The following is a 17,121-nucleotide window of genomic DNA, read 5'->3' on the forward strand; positions in this document are numbered from 1 at the left end:
TCCAAAAATAGAGTCACCCGGAGATAGACCTATTCGCGACGGCCCAGAACAGCAAATGCCCAAGATTCTTCTCGAGAGCAGGTCTGGGAACACAATCAATGGGGGATGCATTTCTAAACAGATAGGACACATCTCTCCTGTATGCATTCCCACCCATGCCATTACTATCCAGAGTAATACAGAAAATAAGGACCGACAAAACAAGGGTCATCCTAATAACCCCCACATGGCCAAGAAAAGTGTGGTATCCATTCATAACACATATGTCAGCATGTGCTCCAATCACTCTCCCACCTCGGATGGACCTGTTAACACAATGCGAGGCTCAGGTTCATCATCCGAAGATAGAGATGCTACATCTGAAAGCATGGCTCCTCTATGATTCTTTAATGATGAACTAGGTTGCTCAGAACAGGTCAAATAAGTGCTGCTCCACAGTAGAAAATATACTACGTATGAGACCGACCTACAAAAATGAAAGAGATTTACCGAATGTTGCACCACTAAGCAAATCACTGTGGTATCGGCACCCCATGCCACTTATATTAGATTACATTCTTGAATTAAAACATTTCGTCCTGTGTCTCAGTTCAACAAAAGTATGGCTTGTGGCTATTGTTGGCTTTCACCAACAAATTAACGACACCACAGTATTTGCTCACCCAATCACTAAAAGATTTCTCAAGGGCATTCAAACCGTCTTTCCAGAAGTAAGACTTCCCACACAACCATGGGACCTAAACTTGGTCTTAATGGGTCTCACCTGAAAACTGTTTGAACCCCTGGCGACCTGTTCCCTACTACACCTATCCATGAAGGTTGCATTTCTAAAAGCAACCACATCGGCTTGACACGTGGGAGAAATAGGGGCTCTCATGGCAGACTCCCCATACACAATCTTTTTTAAAGATGAAGTTACATAAAGGACCCATCCTAAATTCCTCCCCAAGATACCCTCGTCCTTCCATATTAATCAACCAATACATCTTCCAGCATTGTTTCCCAAACCACATGAGAACGCACTTGAAGCTACAGTGCACACTCTAGACATTAGACGAGCATTAGCGTTCTATTTGGAGAGAGCCAAACCATTTAGAGCTTCACCAAAACTATTCATATCCATCACAGAATGGTCCAAAGGTGCTGCCATATCTACACAGAGGCTCTCCAAATGGGATCTGGATGTATTCACCTATGCTAAAGGGCATACTATCTCCAGTAGGCATCAGAACACACTCTACCAGATCAATATCATCGTCAGTAGCAGTTCTAAACAGTGTCCCCCTCATAGACATATGTAAAGCTGCCACCTCGGCCTCTGAACACACCTTTGCTAAACATTATGCAGTCACATAAGCCCGTTGCCAACTGTGCCCACATATCTATTCAGGGGACACCATCACAGGGCCTAATAACATCAGCCACACTATCAAAGTCTCGTTCACCTGCACATCCACCAATGTGATATATGCCATCATGTGTCAGCAATGCCCCTCTGCCATGTACATTGGTCAGACTGGACAGTCTCTACGTAAAAGAATAAATGGACACAAATCAGATGTCAAGAATTATAACATTCTTAAACCAGTCGGAGAACACTTCAATCTCTCTGGTCACTCGATTTCTGATCTCAAACTGACTATCCTTCAACAAAAAAACTTCGAAAACAGACTCCACTGAGAGACTGCTGAATTGGAATTAATTTGCAAATTGGATACAATTAACTTAGGCTTGAATAGAGACTGGGAATGGTTGAGTCATTATAAAAAGTAATCTATTTCCTCTTGTTTATTCCTCCTCCCCCGCCCCCTGTTCCTCAGACGTTCTTGTTAAACCCTGGATTTGTGCTGGAAATGGCCCAACTTGATTATCATACACATTGTAAGGAGAGTGATCACTTTAGATAAGCTATTACCATCAGGAGAGTAGGGTTGGGGGGGGGAGATAAAACCTTTTGTAGTGATAAACACCCATTTTTTCTTGGTTTGTGTGTATAAAAACATCTTCAGTATGCATCCAATGAAGTGAGCTGTAGCTCATGAAAGCTTATGCTCAGATAAATTGGTTAGTCTCTAAGGTGCCACAAGTACTCCTTTTCTTTTTGCGAATACAGACTAACACGGCTGTTACTCTGAAACCTGACATAAGGCCTAGAGGCAGATACACGGCTGGGCCGAGATTTGTTATCTTCGCTCAAAACCTACCGACTCTGAAATCCCTCCCACTCTACAGTCACCTGGAGTGGAGCACCTACAGGGACATCATTTGAAGAAGAGAACGTTACTCACCTTGTGCAGTACCTGGCGTTCTTTGAAATGTGTGTCCCTTTAAGTGCTCCATTACCCACCCTACTCCCCTCTACTTCGGAGTTCAAATGGTAGATTCTGCGGTAGAGAAGGAACTGAGGGGTACATGTTGCGCACATACTAGATGAAGCGCCAACGGCGCGTCAAAGCAGGCACCACACATGCGTGACCCGGATGGGCACTGCTACTAACATTCTCCAAGCAAAGGCACAGGGATGCCCCAACACCTGGAGTGGAGTACCCACAGGGGGGCACATCTCGAAGAACCTCACTTGCTGCACAAAGTGAGTAACCTTCTCTTCAGCATACTGTGTTTCAGAGCACCTTGCTGGGGTTGAAAGACCGACTTTAGAAATTTGCTTTTACTTGGTGCCAGAGAAACTGTTCATAAAGAGGTCTTGTTGACTGTGCAGAATACATTCAATTTTGGAATCTGATTTTTTTAAAATATCTCCAAGTTTCTTCCTTGTAAATACCTCCAAAAATTCTAGTTGCTAATGCAATGATGACCTTGACAATGCTGATTAAAATATTTAATAGCTGTAAAGTAAACAGTATTTTGAGGTAGTTTCCTAAAAAAGACTCTAAGGAATCTAAAGTTGTAGCTTATTAATGGGGAAATTCTGCAGAACACTGTAGCTTATATTTTTAGACATGTCGTCTGCCAGTGTGGAAAGAGAAGTGTTCTTGCCTTGATTTATAATTCCCAATTGTGTGTACAGTTTTGGCTAGCTTTTCTTTTTCTTCAGATGAATATCTTATTATTATTATTTACTTTTGACATCTAATTATCTTTAGTAGCTTGTTACAGGAGGTAGCAGAGTTTTGTTCCATATCAATTGTGGAGAACAATAACTCACTTGTATGGGTAATTTTTGTATTCGTTTTGATCTATACAGATCTTTTCATGTATTATTCGCCCCCTCCCCCTTTTTTTTTTAATCTTTCAACTCTTGTTCACATTTATATTTGAGCTTATTCATAATTAGAAACATATTTGACTCTCACTTATGTCTCTCCCACTGCTAATTTTGAATGTTCAGTTTTGAAATCTTTATGATTTGTGCAGGTTCCCCCCCACCCCCCACTGCCTTGTTCTTTTCATCCTTTCTGCTGCAGTGAAGTTTAGTCCCTGCTGTTTATTAGACCCAGCAGGATTGGGGGTTAAAATAGCAGATACTGCGTTGTCCACTTCAGATAGATGTTGTTTCTTAACAAGGCTCTTAGGGCAATCATATACAAGGAGTTCCCATTAAAAGCTAATTTGAGCTAGAAAATTTATTTTGAGCAGTATAAAGGAAGACTCTGATTGTGGCACACTCCATATTTTATCCTGAGTTAATTTTTCATGGAAGGAATATGCCAATTGCTTTGTTGGAGTTCCCAGAAGAGATTTTGAATCCTTGTGATATGCAGTGCTAACTCAATTATTGAATTCTTGCTTTCTTGAGCTTCATCCTATTTTAGTAATACAAATAACAGATATGATTATTGTTTCCTATTGAATAGTTTCCTCTTTAGACTCTTGTACTTTGGTCACCTTCTCCGACCTGCATAGACGTTTCTCTTCTGTGTCTGTTCTTTTGTCATTTTCTCCTATATATATTTAATTCTTGGCCTGCATGGGTCATTTGTTGGTGCATACTGGACTTTTGTTGTTTGTTTTTACCAAAACTGTGAACTAAACTGCTTTGGTTGTTTTCTTGTTCCTTTTCAAGTAGTGGACATTTTTTCAAACATGGATAAGTGCCCAACTACACCCACAATGATTTTGTTGATTATAATCCAATTTCTAATTTAGTTTTCTCAAAGGAGCTGGAGAAAAAAGTTGCACTGCCAAAATATAGTAGCATTTTATTATTACTTTTATCTTTGTACAGTATCCAAAAGTGTTCACGACGCTTTACAGAATAAAAGCCACAGTACCTACCAGAAGGGTTTGCAATCTAATTTTAGAGATGCCTCATTAGAGAGACAACCAAAAGGGGGGACAATAAGGGAAAGGGAGGATGAAGATTACAATAATGAGGTAATTATTAGCATTGAAATGTCAACTGTGACCAGAGTCTGTAACTATCATCTTCTCACTTTATATTTTTCTCACATTTCACACTTACTGTACTACTTTTAAATCTTTGTGCAGCTAGCTTCTATAAGCAATTTCAGTTAGAGTTTCATCAGTTTGTTCGGAAAGTTCCACTGGAGTGGTTTATATCCTGTTTTTCTAAACATATTTAATTTAATTAATATGTTCTATTGAATCAATTTTTGGATAGTATTGAGATTCTCTAAGTGCTCCAATTTAGCTTGTTTAATATTTACATTTTGGCTGACTCGGTTTTTAGGTTTATTGTATCTTAGTGCAGTTAAGTGAAATATTTGGATCTTTTCAGAGACTGAACATTAGCTGATGGCTTTCACCTGTGAATTTATAAATGTCAACGAATTCCCCCCAGATTAAACACTCATCGAACGGAAATTCCCAAAATGATTGCTACATTTTATACCATCTATAATTTTGCATCTTGATGGGTCCCCCATATGTGTGTGTTTCTTCAGACTCTTGAATTGTGGGGTAACCATGTTGGAACACAATAAAAACGTCATTAAATATTATTTTCATCATTTTAGGACTGTTACTAGAGTATGCCCGTTTCTCTCCAAAGTTTATTTGGGAACATTAATTCCTTTTTCAAGAACAGCAAAGCTCAAACTTGTGCCATGGTTTTCTGGACTTTTTTAAACTGACCAGATGTTTTCAGCTTATTGAGATTTCAGCAGTTAGGGCCTTCCCTGGGACCAAGTCAATCCAGAACACTACTCTTGTCATAGAGACCATATGCAGGCTTCCTGTAGTGTCCTTGGTTGATTTTAAACTCATGGCAATTACTTTAGAGGGCTTTGTGTGGACAGACCCTTTATATTTTGGACTTGCTAACCTCCTCCTATGTGCCTTCATCTTCAGTGTGGTGCCTCAAGCAGAAGCTTCTTTCTTTCCCATATTCAATTCCAGTTAATTCATTTGTGGCCAGGGCTTTGTCATCTTGTACTTCCTTCAATAAATAGTTGGGAATTCTGAATCTCTCTATTATTCTAAATCTTCTAGACTGAAGACATCTTTTCATTCTGGTATTTGTTTAATATTTTTAGAGTTATTTGGTATTTTTGTCTCCATTATAAAGTGCCTTGAGTCACTATGTGTGAACAGTGCTATAAATATTTTTACTCTATTGTATCAGTAATTTAAAGAAACTCATGGTGTCCATAAATACTATCATTAAATTATTCAAAAAAAATTAAAATATTTCCTTACACCGATAATTAGTGTTCCATATGAAACAAAATGTTTTATTGTTAAATACAAACATAGTAGTTCTTATTCTTACTACTTTTTTCTTGAAGATGATTTACAAGCCTGTGCTATGACTAGAAAGATGCTATTACGGTATCGGAAGGAGGAAAGGCCACCTTTACTGATGGAATGGTTATCAGACTGCTCTCTGTCAGCACCTGCTTTCCATCAACCAGAAAATATTAGATGAAATATAGATAAACCTGGCATCCATTTAATTCTCTTTATTTTAAAATGTCTAATAATATTTGATCTCTAGCTCTAGGTCATTAGGATTTAGTTTTGTTAGGATTTTAGTTTAGTTTTTAGTTAGGATTGAGACAGCAGCTCTTTTTTATTTATAGAATTATAAAGAAAGTTATTTGTTGTATACTTTTTCTGTGAATTTGTTACATCCTGCTTTATTTGACAGGTCCTGATTTCAAGACAAAGAATGACAAAAGTTAGACCTTGTCTACAGTACAGGTTACTTCGGTATAATTTACATTGCTCAGGGGTATGAATAATCAACGCCCCGAGCGATGTAAGTTACACTGACGTAAGCGCTGGTGTAGACAGTGCTACGTTGGCGGGATAGCTTCTCCCATGGACATAGCTATCACCTGTCATGGAGGCAGGAGTTATGAAGCTGATGGGAGAATTCTTTCGCATCAGCTTAGAGTGTCTCCACCGCAAGTGCTACTGCGACGCACTCACGCCACTGTACGTTCTGTGGTGTAGACAGAGCCTTATAGATGGAAAAGATCTACTTGGCCATACATGTACTAGTGCATTATCCAGTTTAACTTTAAGTGTGCCCAAATGATGGGGCTGCTTCCACTTTACTTGGGAGATTATTTTATAGTCTAATAGAATTCACTGGCAGGATGTTTTTTGCAAATATTCAGCACACATTTTTCATTCTTAGTTTCATCCCATTTTTCCTATTTGTAGTGCACCCTCTTGAATGATTCTTGTGTTTTGACTCCTATTCCATAGAGTTGATCATACCCTTAGTCTTCAGTCAGTACTTAGCCAAGCTTTAGCTATTCTGGTTTTTTTCATCTTTCATTAGAACTTAAAATGCAGTATCCAGAACTTTGCAAAGATAGATCCTTAGAATATGTCTACACTGCAATAAAACACCCATGGCTGGCCGAGATCAGCTGACTTGTGCTTCCAGGGGTCAGGCTGCAGGGCTGCTGAGACTCGAGCTGGATCCCTGGCTCTGGATCCCTTCTTTCTTGTAGGGTTCCTGAGCCTGGATGTCTACACTGCACTTTTATAGCCTGGCAGTCCAACTTCTGCAAGCCTAGGCCCCTGCCATGGTAGGCCATAGGTGTTTTATTGCAGGGTGCACCTACACTTAGGGGCCATGGGTCAGATGAGCATAGTTTAGCAAAACTCCATTGCTGCTCTAAACTAGTGGTTCTCAACCTTTTTTCATTTGATGACACCGGAAAAATTAAGAACGCTTGTGTGGAGCCCTTCGGAAATTTCAAACGGAGGTCCAGACCCCTTTAGAAATCTATTGTACGTATGTATGTGTGTGTGTGTGTGTGTGTGTGTGTGTGTGTATATATATATATATATAGTTGAAATTTGTTAAGACAGTTTTCTGTGTGTGTGTGTGTGTGTGTGTGTGTATATATATATATATATATATATATATAGTTGAAATCTGTTAAGACAGTTTTCATTCCAAGTCTTGTACACAATCCATGGACTGCTCCAGGGGTCTGCAGACCACAGGTGGAGAACCACTGGTCCAAACTGCACCATACCAACCCTTGGTCAGCCCTGGAATGGAGAACCACAATCTGCTGTGGTTCTCCCCTTCTCCCCCAGTTGTGCCCAGCCAGTACTGCATGCACTTGAGCATTGAGCTTGTAACCTTTATGTAGATATAATGCATGTAGTTATATGTCATGTAAAACAGTACTGATTTCACATCAGCATTTTATTCCAGCATATGACGACTAGGGCTGTTGATTAATCGCAGATAACTCTCACGATTAACTCAAAAAAATTAATCACAATTAATTGCCATTTTAATCGCACTGTTAAACAATAAAATACCAATTGAAATGTATTAAATATTTTTGGATGTTCTTCTACATTTTCAAATATATTGATTTCAATTACAACACACAATACAAAGTATACAGTGCTGACTTTATATTATTATTTTTTATTACAAATGTTTGCACTGTAAAAATGATAAACAAAAGAAATAGTAGTTTTCAATTCACCTCATACAAGTACTGTAGTGTAATCTCTATATCAACTTACAAATTTAGATTTTTTTTTGTTACATAACTGCAGTCAGAAACAAAACAATGTGAAACTTTAGAGCCTACAAGTCCACTCAGTCCTACTTCTTGTTCAGCCAATCACTAAGACAAACAAGTTTGTTTACATTTATCGGAGATAATGCTGCCAACTTCTTATTTGCAATGTCACTTGAAAGTGAGAACAGACGTTCGCATGGCACTTTTGTAGCTGGCATTGCAAGGTATTGACGTGCCAGATATGCTAAACATTCATGTGCCCCTTCATGCTTCAGCCACAGTTCCAAAGAATGTGCTTCTATGCTGATGACGCTTGTTAAAAAAAATAATGCGTTGATTAAATTTATGACTCAACTCCTTGGGGGACAATTGTATGTCTCCTGCTCTGTTTTACCCGCATTCTGCCATATATTTCATGTTATAGAAGTCTCAGATGATGGTCCAATACATGTTGTTTGTTTTAAGAATACTTACACTACAGATTTGGCAAAACGCAAAGAAGGTACCTATGTGAGATTTCTAAAGATAGCTACAGCACTCAAACCCAGGTTTAAGAATCTGAAGTGCCTTCCAAAATCTGAGAGGGATGAGGTGTGGAGCATGGTTTCAGAAGTCCTAAAACAGCAACACTCCAATGCAGAAACTACAGAACCTGACCACGAAAAAGAAAATCAACTTTCTGCTGGTGGCATCTGACTCAGATGATGAAAATGAACATGCGTCAGTCCGCATTGCTTTGGATCATTATTGAGCAGAACCCTTTATCAACATGGACAAATGTCCTCTGGAGTGGTGGTGGTTGAAGCATGAAGAGACATATGAATCTTTAGTGCGTCTGCCACGTAAATATCTTGCATCACCGGCTACAGCAGTGCCATGTGAATGCCTGTACTCACTTTCAGGTGATGTAAACAAGAAGTGGGCAGCATTAACTCCTGCAAATGTAAACAAACTTGTTTGTCTTAGCAGTTGGCTGAACAAGAAGTAGGACTGAGTGGACTTGTAGGTTCTAAAGTTTTACATTGTTTTGTTTTTGAGTGCAGTTATGTAATTTAAAAAAATGTACATTTGTAAGTTGCACTTTCATGATAGAGAGATTGCAGTAATTATATCAGGTAAATTGAAAACTACTATTTTGTTTTTTACAGTGCAAGTATTTGTAATAAAAAAATAAATATAAAGTGAGCATGGCACAGTTTGCATTCTGTGTTGTCAATGAAATCAATATATTTGAAAATGTAGAAAACATCCAAAAATATTTAAATAAATGGTATTCTATTGTTGTTTAGGAGCGCAATTAATTATGCAATTAATTTTTTATTTGTGCAATTAATCATGATTAATTTTTTAATCAATTGACAGCCCTAATGATGACATATATACATATGTACACACCTAAGTGAAATGTGTGTATCTGTATATCTATTATGTACATTCCTTTAAAAAGCCCTCATTTTTTTTCCTGAGAACTGTTAAATAATAAAGGATACATAAAAGATGATAAAATATTATTCACCTTCTCTTGTCACATTTGCCTGACACAAAAAAGTTAATCAGAAATCATATTAAAGGAAAGCATATTTGTTTCCAAAATATTTGCGGTGCCCCATGGATAATCAAAGGGGGTAAAGCAGCGGAGTTTTAGCTGTAGGTTAAGCTTCCTGGAAGCTTTCATAAGGAACCAACTCAGTAAGCCATCACCTCTAGAGTTTTTGTATCAAAAGGAGCACAAATTCTTGGTAAAGTGGGTAAAAAAGTGCAGGAGTTGACAATTAAGATGCTAATTCCTTTAACAAACACTCCAGCTTAATATTTGAGAGCCATAGAGCTAGAAGGAGAAAATGTCTGCTGTTAATAAAACCCCTCTCTAATAACCCCTCAGTTTATCTCTTATAATGTGAAATATAAATAGATATTTCCTTCTAAGAAAACCCCCGCTGAAACTTTTAACATATGGTAATGCCTCTTTTCAGTGCCAAGAAAGTATATGAAAACTGTCATGGGGCATTAGTTGAGAGAGGATCACCAGAATCAGTTCAGTACACAGAAAAATGGAATGAAGGCTAGAGAAATGGCTCTCTATATAATAACATGTAAACCTTTAGACTTGAAAAAGCTATACTATGACTTCTGGCACTGCCTGCTGCAATGAGGCATATTTTATACTTGAATTCAAGTTTCTAACCATCAGCATGTAGCAGTGCATGGCTTCCCGTAATCTTTCTCCCTTGTTTACTTTTGCCCTAATCATCAATCGCAGAGACATTACTTAACTGTTATAAATCTGCAAATATAGACTCGTCATCTATTGCAATATTCAGTTTTAAATAGACCATTGCTGCTGAAAGATGTGATTAAAGCGACTTTTTATCACAACCTATTATCCATAGATTCTTTACTCCATAAGTCATAGTTATGCAAATATATATTGAATATACATAGAGAAATATGATGTACAGTGTGGTAAAAATATGGACTTGATTAATTTTTTTCATTCTTTGTACAGCTTTCACCTGGAAGCACTTAGAGCAATATTCAGGGCAGCTTAAGGAAGCCACATACTGATGGGAATGTATTCTTTCCATTTTCTTTTTTATCTTAGCCTCAAACAAATTGGTTGACAAGCATGGCTGATAGTATAATACTTTTTGTTCAGTCAAGCGTCACTAATAAGAGAGAAATGTGAGCATCATTGCTGTCATCTCATTGTCCATCTGTTTATTTCTCTAGGAGGCGATTTCCTCTCCTTTTTAAGAAAGAAGAAGGATGAGCTAAAAACCAAACAGTTAGTGAAATTTTCATTAGATGCTGCTGCTGGTATGGCGTATCTCGAATCTAAAAACTGTATACACAGGTAAGGAAGATATTTATTTTCCATACTACGGTTTTGGCCACTTTAATGGCTAGATAATAGAGTAAACGTGTAGTGCTTAATATAAACTGGATGGATCTTTAAACTGTAAAACGGGCTACATTTTTTTAAAAGATCTGATTCTGTGTCTATGTTTTGAATTCAATTATTAGTAACTCTGGTTCCAAGCTATTCTGTTGTACAACCATTAAGACAGGAAAGAGAAGTTAAACATGCAATGAATGTCTCACTGAGAGAGAATTTGAGTCAAGAAGAACATGGTTGATATGGCAGGAAAGGATTATGGCACAATTAAAGAAACTAATTAACCAGCTAGAGTCATGTCTGAAGCTAAGAGAAACATGCATAGCCAGAAGAAACATGTTAATATGCTGACATTTCCCATTTTAGGGAAACTCATTGATATATAAAATCATGGAGATGGGCTAACAGCAGAAGTTGTATACAGCAGAAGTTCTGTGCATCAGAACAGTATTAATTGTTCACTCATGCCAACTTTCCAAACAGTCCCTAATACACTTTCTAGTAACATATTTGCCATTTTTCCCAACTCAGTCCCACTGTGGAGCTTTCTGCATTTCAATGGAATTTAGAGAGTTTACCCCCATATTTGTGTTCCCAAATATCCCAATGTGTAGCTTTTTAGTATGGCATATATGAATCACTATGAGGGTGGAAGATGACAGGAACATAATGGTAATTCCTTTATGGAGAAAAGATTTTGTTTACAATGTTGATATGGCTCAAACTACAGTTTAAAAAAAAAAGTTTTTAACTAAGATTTGGGCTGCTTGACCTATTTTAATGATCTTATTTCATACCTAGTACAACTCCACTGAAGTCAGATTTTTAGAGACCTGAATGATATTTCCCTTACTTACTTCAGGTATGAATTTGTCCCACTATCAGATAGGTCAAGTTAAATGTTTATCTTATTCTGGATTAGAGGAATGTTTTATAAATTCTAAAAAATGTAGTTAGAAAAAAATCCACCATATACTTCACAAAATTCTGTAAGCGTTATTAATGTTGACATTATTAATGTAGATGTCCCCATATTTTGTGCTTTACTTTATATCCACTTGAGGAATTACTATTAGCTATCAAACTCTGTGCCCAAAATTGTACTAACATTATCAATGATGCACAGATGAATTAACAAAACACTAATGATAGCTTGTGCTACATAAGAAACAGAGAAACAAAAAAAAAGTCTAAATGTAAAGTATCCAACACTGAAAATCTTAGGGAGGTATTACAAACAATATGGGAAAACAACAGGATTCAAAACCCAGCATTCTAACGCATTAGAATGCATCCAAGTGTGGTATTTTCATTTCAGAAAGTATAACCAAAATTTAAATCAAAGCAAAATCATAAAAATGAAGTGCTTTTAAATGTCCTTATAAATTTGTATCCTTTAATTTTGTTCCTGGGCCTACTCACTGTTAGCTGAAAAGTGCCTGCTCAGATCTTCAGGATTTCCAGAAAATAAAAAAGGGGAAAAATAAATAACTAAATGGTATTTTGTAGCTTTGTAAGCAACTTGTGTTCTCTAATGCTGGTTATTGAAAAAAGAGCAAAGCAATTTTTAATTACATAAAAACATGACAGCTGCAAAATGCAAACAAATAATTGCAGAAAGAAATCGTTTACTTTTGGAGACGTGCCCCGTCGTTTTCTTCAAACTCTGGTGAAAGATTTCCTGGATCATTCAGCTTAATTGGAACCATTGCTATTTGCTGTACATCCGGGGGTTGCCTTTTGTTATCTGTGAAGGGGAGACTGGGCTTTTTCAGATGCAATCATATACCATTGTATTTTGGGGGATACAATTTCATTTACAGTGAATTTTTAAAACCTGTATACTCATTCAATTGTTCTTATATTACTTGCTTAGTATTTCTTCTTACTTGGTGCCACTCTACATGTTATCTCCCAAATCAGACTAATTTTGTGGCCAGGTGGTCTTAGGGTTGATCTTCTAGTGGTTTTAATTAGATGATTTGCAGTAGCATTTGTTTAATTTTTGTAATTGTTAATTATCTTTTTCTTGAACCCGTATTTTTGGGAAGCTTTTTGAAAAGTATATATATGGGTACAGAATGGCTCACGGTCTACATTGTATAGAGAGAGAGGGTGGTATGAGGGATATAAAGTTTTGATTGTCACGAGTTTGGGATGCCTGTATTAATCAACAGTGGCAAAGCACAGCTATGAGTTATGCAGGTCTTCTCAAACAAGGGTGATAAAAACTTTGTAATACATTGCATCATCTCACATTTTGTTAATGCCAGAGATTAGTGAAATTTTGTTCGCTTTGTACTATTTTTAGTTTCCCTTTGCTTTTGTCACATTAGTTACTATGGAAACAATGATTTATTAGTGTGGGTGGAGCTTTGCGGCATCCATATGTTTAAAATAGTCAATTTAGACAGTAGTTAGAAATGGTTTGTGAAATACAGAAATCTGTGCTGGATCACACGCAGTATGTGGTATCTATGCATGGGGAGGGTGGATGTGTGAATTTCCTATTTCATAATTGGTCATTCTTTAACTTCAGAATTCCCGCATTATTTGATTGACACAAACAGAATGGTTTATTAAAAGGACATAGTGTCTATATTCTTTTCCTGTAAACACACAGTGAAGAAAATAACTACAGTTTTATAATTTAATCAAGCAATTAAAATAGCTATTCAACACTACTGGTATGAAATATGGAGGACAGTAAACTTTATATCAAAAAGTTATATATTTCAGCTTTCATAATATTTGAGTAGTGCTTTATTATACTATGTTCTGAGCTCTTAGCAAAATATCTGACTAGATGGTGGCACATAATGTGAATGTATTAGGGTCTGTGAGTTGATGGTGCTGAATTTGGCAGGTAATCAGAGGATGAAAAATTGTGGATCGGGGCCTCAAATATATATATATTTAGTGGTTTCAGTGTACATTTTTAGGTATTATATAGCTGCTTTTTTTCTCCATGTTAGCATAGCTCAGGAACTAGTATGGCCTGAAAGACAGATTATCAGATTTGTATATATGTTTACTAAAGACTAAATTTGTGTCATTTAGTCACAATCTGAAGCAAGGGGGATGGTGAAGAACCCAAACTGTTCCAGTGGGGGGCTCTGGAGAGATTCAACTTCATTGAGCCACTGTATCTCCCTGTACTCCTTAGTTGAACTGTGGTGGCAGTGGAGTAATTTACAGCATCTTTTTGTGAGGCACATCATAACCTGAATGCATGTATGTGCATACACACCTATGCCATGCAGCCTGCCAGCTTTGTTAGCTGGTGTGTATGTGTGGCAGAGCCATGGCTCCATCTACTCCCCTCCTGGTTAAAGCCCCTGTGATTCCAGTCCTTGTGTTTCTCCGAACACCAAGGATGCATGCGTGCCCTTATGTGGGCTATACAAAGAATACGGGAGATCTTGTACCTTCCTACTGTCCTGCGTTACTGGATAAGACAAGGACATAGTTTTGTGTTAGGTAAGTTGATTGCTGAGAAATGTTTTATTGTAATGGCGAAACTAAATTAATTGTATGATCAGGCATTGGCCTTATGAAAAATAACAAGAATTTGAGAAAATACATGGGATTGAAAATTGATCTTCTAGGTTAAAAAAAAAAGGTGGGGGGTGAGGGGGGGAACTAGCTATAGATAAAAATGGATCTGACAGCAGAATATCTTCTATTTTGTTTAAAATATACTGCAGAAAGGCTTTATTATTACTGCTTTCGTCAAAAAATTAAAATAACATATAATTCGGAACAGTTTCTATTCTGTGGATTGCAACAAAAAAGGAAAATATTCTGCTCCCATACCCTGCTTATTCTGTTCCCATACCCTGCTCTTTCTGCAGTGCTATTTTTCTCTGTGTATTATGCTAAAGATCTTCTCAAGGCCCTAGCATATTTTTTCAGTTACTGTATTTATTTTGCTATTCTTTTGAGACTGTGTGTTTGAGTTTTTATTATGAAATTGAAGATTGCTCAGCATCTGAGTCTACACTACCATTAACATACTACTGTTGGAGTAATTATACCAATGGTGGGCAACCCGCAGGCCGCATGCAGCCCATCAGGGTAATCTGATTGCGGACCGCAAGACATTTTGCTGATGTTGACCATCTGGAGGCACTGCCCCCTGCAGCTCCCAGTGGCCGCGGTTTGCGGTCAACATGAGCAAAATGTCTCGCAGCCCACAATCAGATTACTCTGATGGGCTGCAGGTTGCCCACCACTGAACTATACTGTCTGTTCCCGGAATTTAGCCGGTTAGGAGCTTATATTTAAAAGTTATTTATCTTGTTGTATGAAACTCACTGATTGATTCATATGTTTGCACGGTCATTTAACAGTTTGGTTAGTGCAATAACAGCCCAGCCATTGTTTTACGTTTTCCTGTTGTGCTCCTGTGTGTTTCGTAGTGAGTGTGTATGTGTGTAGATTAAGTAGGCTAGGATTAGAATGTTTAATGCATATGAGTGATAGTTTAATTCATGTGCTGAGCTCATCTAAATTCCAAAGATTTGAAGTTTTCTGATCTTGAACCAGAAGACAGAGCAGAGGTCAGTGGGCTGAAATAAAACATTTTTGCATGAAGAGGTGGTTTGTTTTTTTTACAGCAGTTGCACAAATACAGCAGTACACAGTTGTTATATCTCTGTTTAATTAACTTGAGCGTGAAAAGTTGTTTCTTGCTTTTCATTTTTTATTTCATGCTATTGTTTAGATTTTACCATTTTATCTGTTAATTAAAAATACAAGATTAGCATAGAGATGTGGATCATCTCAGTTGGCTGGATAAGCATTTATGACTGACTTTTCTCTTCCAATATTTGATTGCATTTATTGAATACATTTAGCTGTAATTTTATTTTTAGTTTCCAAACCAATCTTGTTTGAATACCTGGTTCAGAGATGATGCCTACAGTATATATATTTTTTGTGTACTTTTCCTTCCTCAACCCCCCATTTTTTCCTAATTGAGAGTAACAGAAATCATGATTAGGAGAACTTAGATAAATTTAATTTCATATTAAGACTGATTTAAACTAATATCTTTTGGATTTCTTTCATCTTTTTCATTAATAGCATAGTATGATCATTTGTCATTGGGACACTCTGAACTTGAAAATCACATTTTCATCTGAAATTTTGTGACAACAATAGTTACAATACCTAAGATTACAACATCAATTTTTTTCTTTTTTCAATTTGTCTATTTTGTTCATGTGGCAGCACTTTGTGCAGAATCAGTTTCAGTGTTTTTCCTGATAAGTAGGTTGGCTTCACCATTGCTGGAAGACCTTTACAAATAGCAACAGAGGAGAAGAAACTATTTTTTTAAAAAAAAATCAGGAAGTGCTATGTGTAGAGTGGTTTATCAGAAGCTGGCATTTTAAAAATCAGTCCATTTTAAAAAGATTGATGCCCGTTTCTTTTCAAAATCATTAACTATAAACCATGAACTATACATCTGCAATATATATAGGCTTGACAGAATTAGATTTATATTTTTTTATAATTTCAACAGATGTCAATATTTATTTATAAGTTTTTTTCCCCCCTATGTTTGTTTGTTTAAATTTTCACAGTTGTGGGAAATTATCGGAAGGGTCAGGCAATGGGGTGGAGTCAGACAATTATTTAATGAGATTCAGTGAGGTGCTGAGATTCAAAAACTTAAAGCTTTATTAAGTTACAACTGTATTGTCAACTTCACATGTCAAAATATGCAAAGTAAATATATTGAAAACAATCTTAAATTCTCAAGCAACATTTTTCTTACTTTGCCTATCTGTAAATTTGGATTATCATCAGTGCAAATATTTTTTTCATTGGTTTATGTATGTAAAGTGAAATCGACATTTGCCAATAAGAAACTAATCTTCTTGGGCCCTACACTACAAGAAGGATGTGGAAAAATTGGAAAGTGTCCAGCGGAGGGCAACAAAAATGATTAGGGGACTGGAACACATGACTTATGAGGAGAGGTTGAGGGAACTGGGATTATTTAGTCTGCGGAAGAGAAAAATGAGGGGGGATTTGATAGCTGCTTTCAACTACCTGGAAGGGGGTTCCAAAGAGGATGGAGCTCGGCTGTTCTCAGTGGTAGCAGATGACAGAACAAGGAGTAATGGTCTCAAGTTGCAGTGGGGTAGGTTTAGGTTGGATATTAGGAAAAACTTTTTCACTGGAATGGATTACCTAGGGAGGTGGTGGAATCTCCTTGCTTAGAGGTTTTTAAGGCCCAGCTTGACAAAGCCCTGGCTGGGATGATTTAGTTGGGGATTGGTCCTG

At 37.0% G+C, this 17,121-nt stretch overlaps 1 protein-coding gene across 15 annotated transcripts in view; it reads left to right on the forward strand.

Moving 5' to 3' along the window:
* FER (FER tyrosine kinase) overlaps positions 1 to 17,121 on the forward strand; it is a 427,220-nt gene that overhangs the window by 324,641 nt on the left and 85,458 nt on the right. For all 15 annotated transcript variants that reach the window (XM_037901518.2, XM_043547703.1, XM_043547707.1 and 12 more), the window contains one exon: positions 10,659 to 10,782. In XM_037901518.2, the coding sequence (XP_037757446.1) occupies positions 10,659 to 10,782 (124 nt within the window). The remainder of the gene's footprint in view (positions 1 to 10,658; positions 10,783 to 17,121) is intronic.

This window comes from Chelonia mydas, chromosome 5, assembly GCF_015237465.2.
Source record: "Chelonia mydas isolate rCheMyd1 chromosome 5, rCheMyd1.pri.v2, whole genome shotgun sequence".
Taxonomy (NCBI): domain Eukaryota; kingdom Metazoa; phylum Chordata; order Testudines; family Cheloniidae; genus Chelonia; species Chelonia mydas.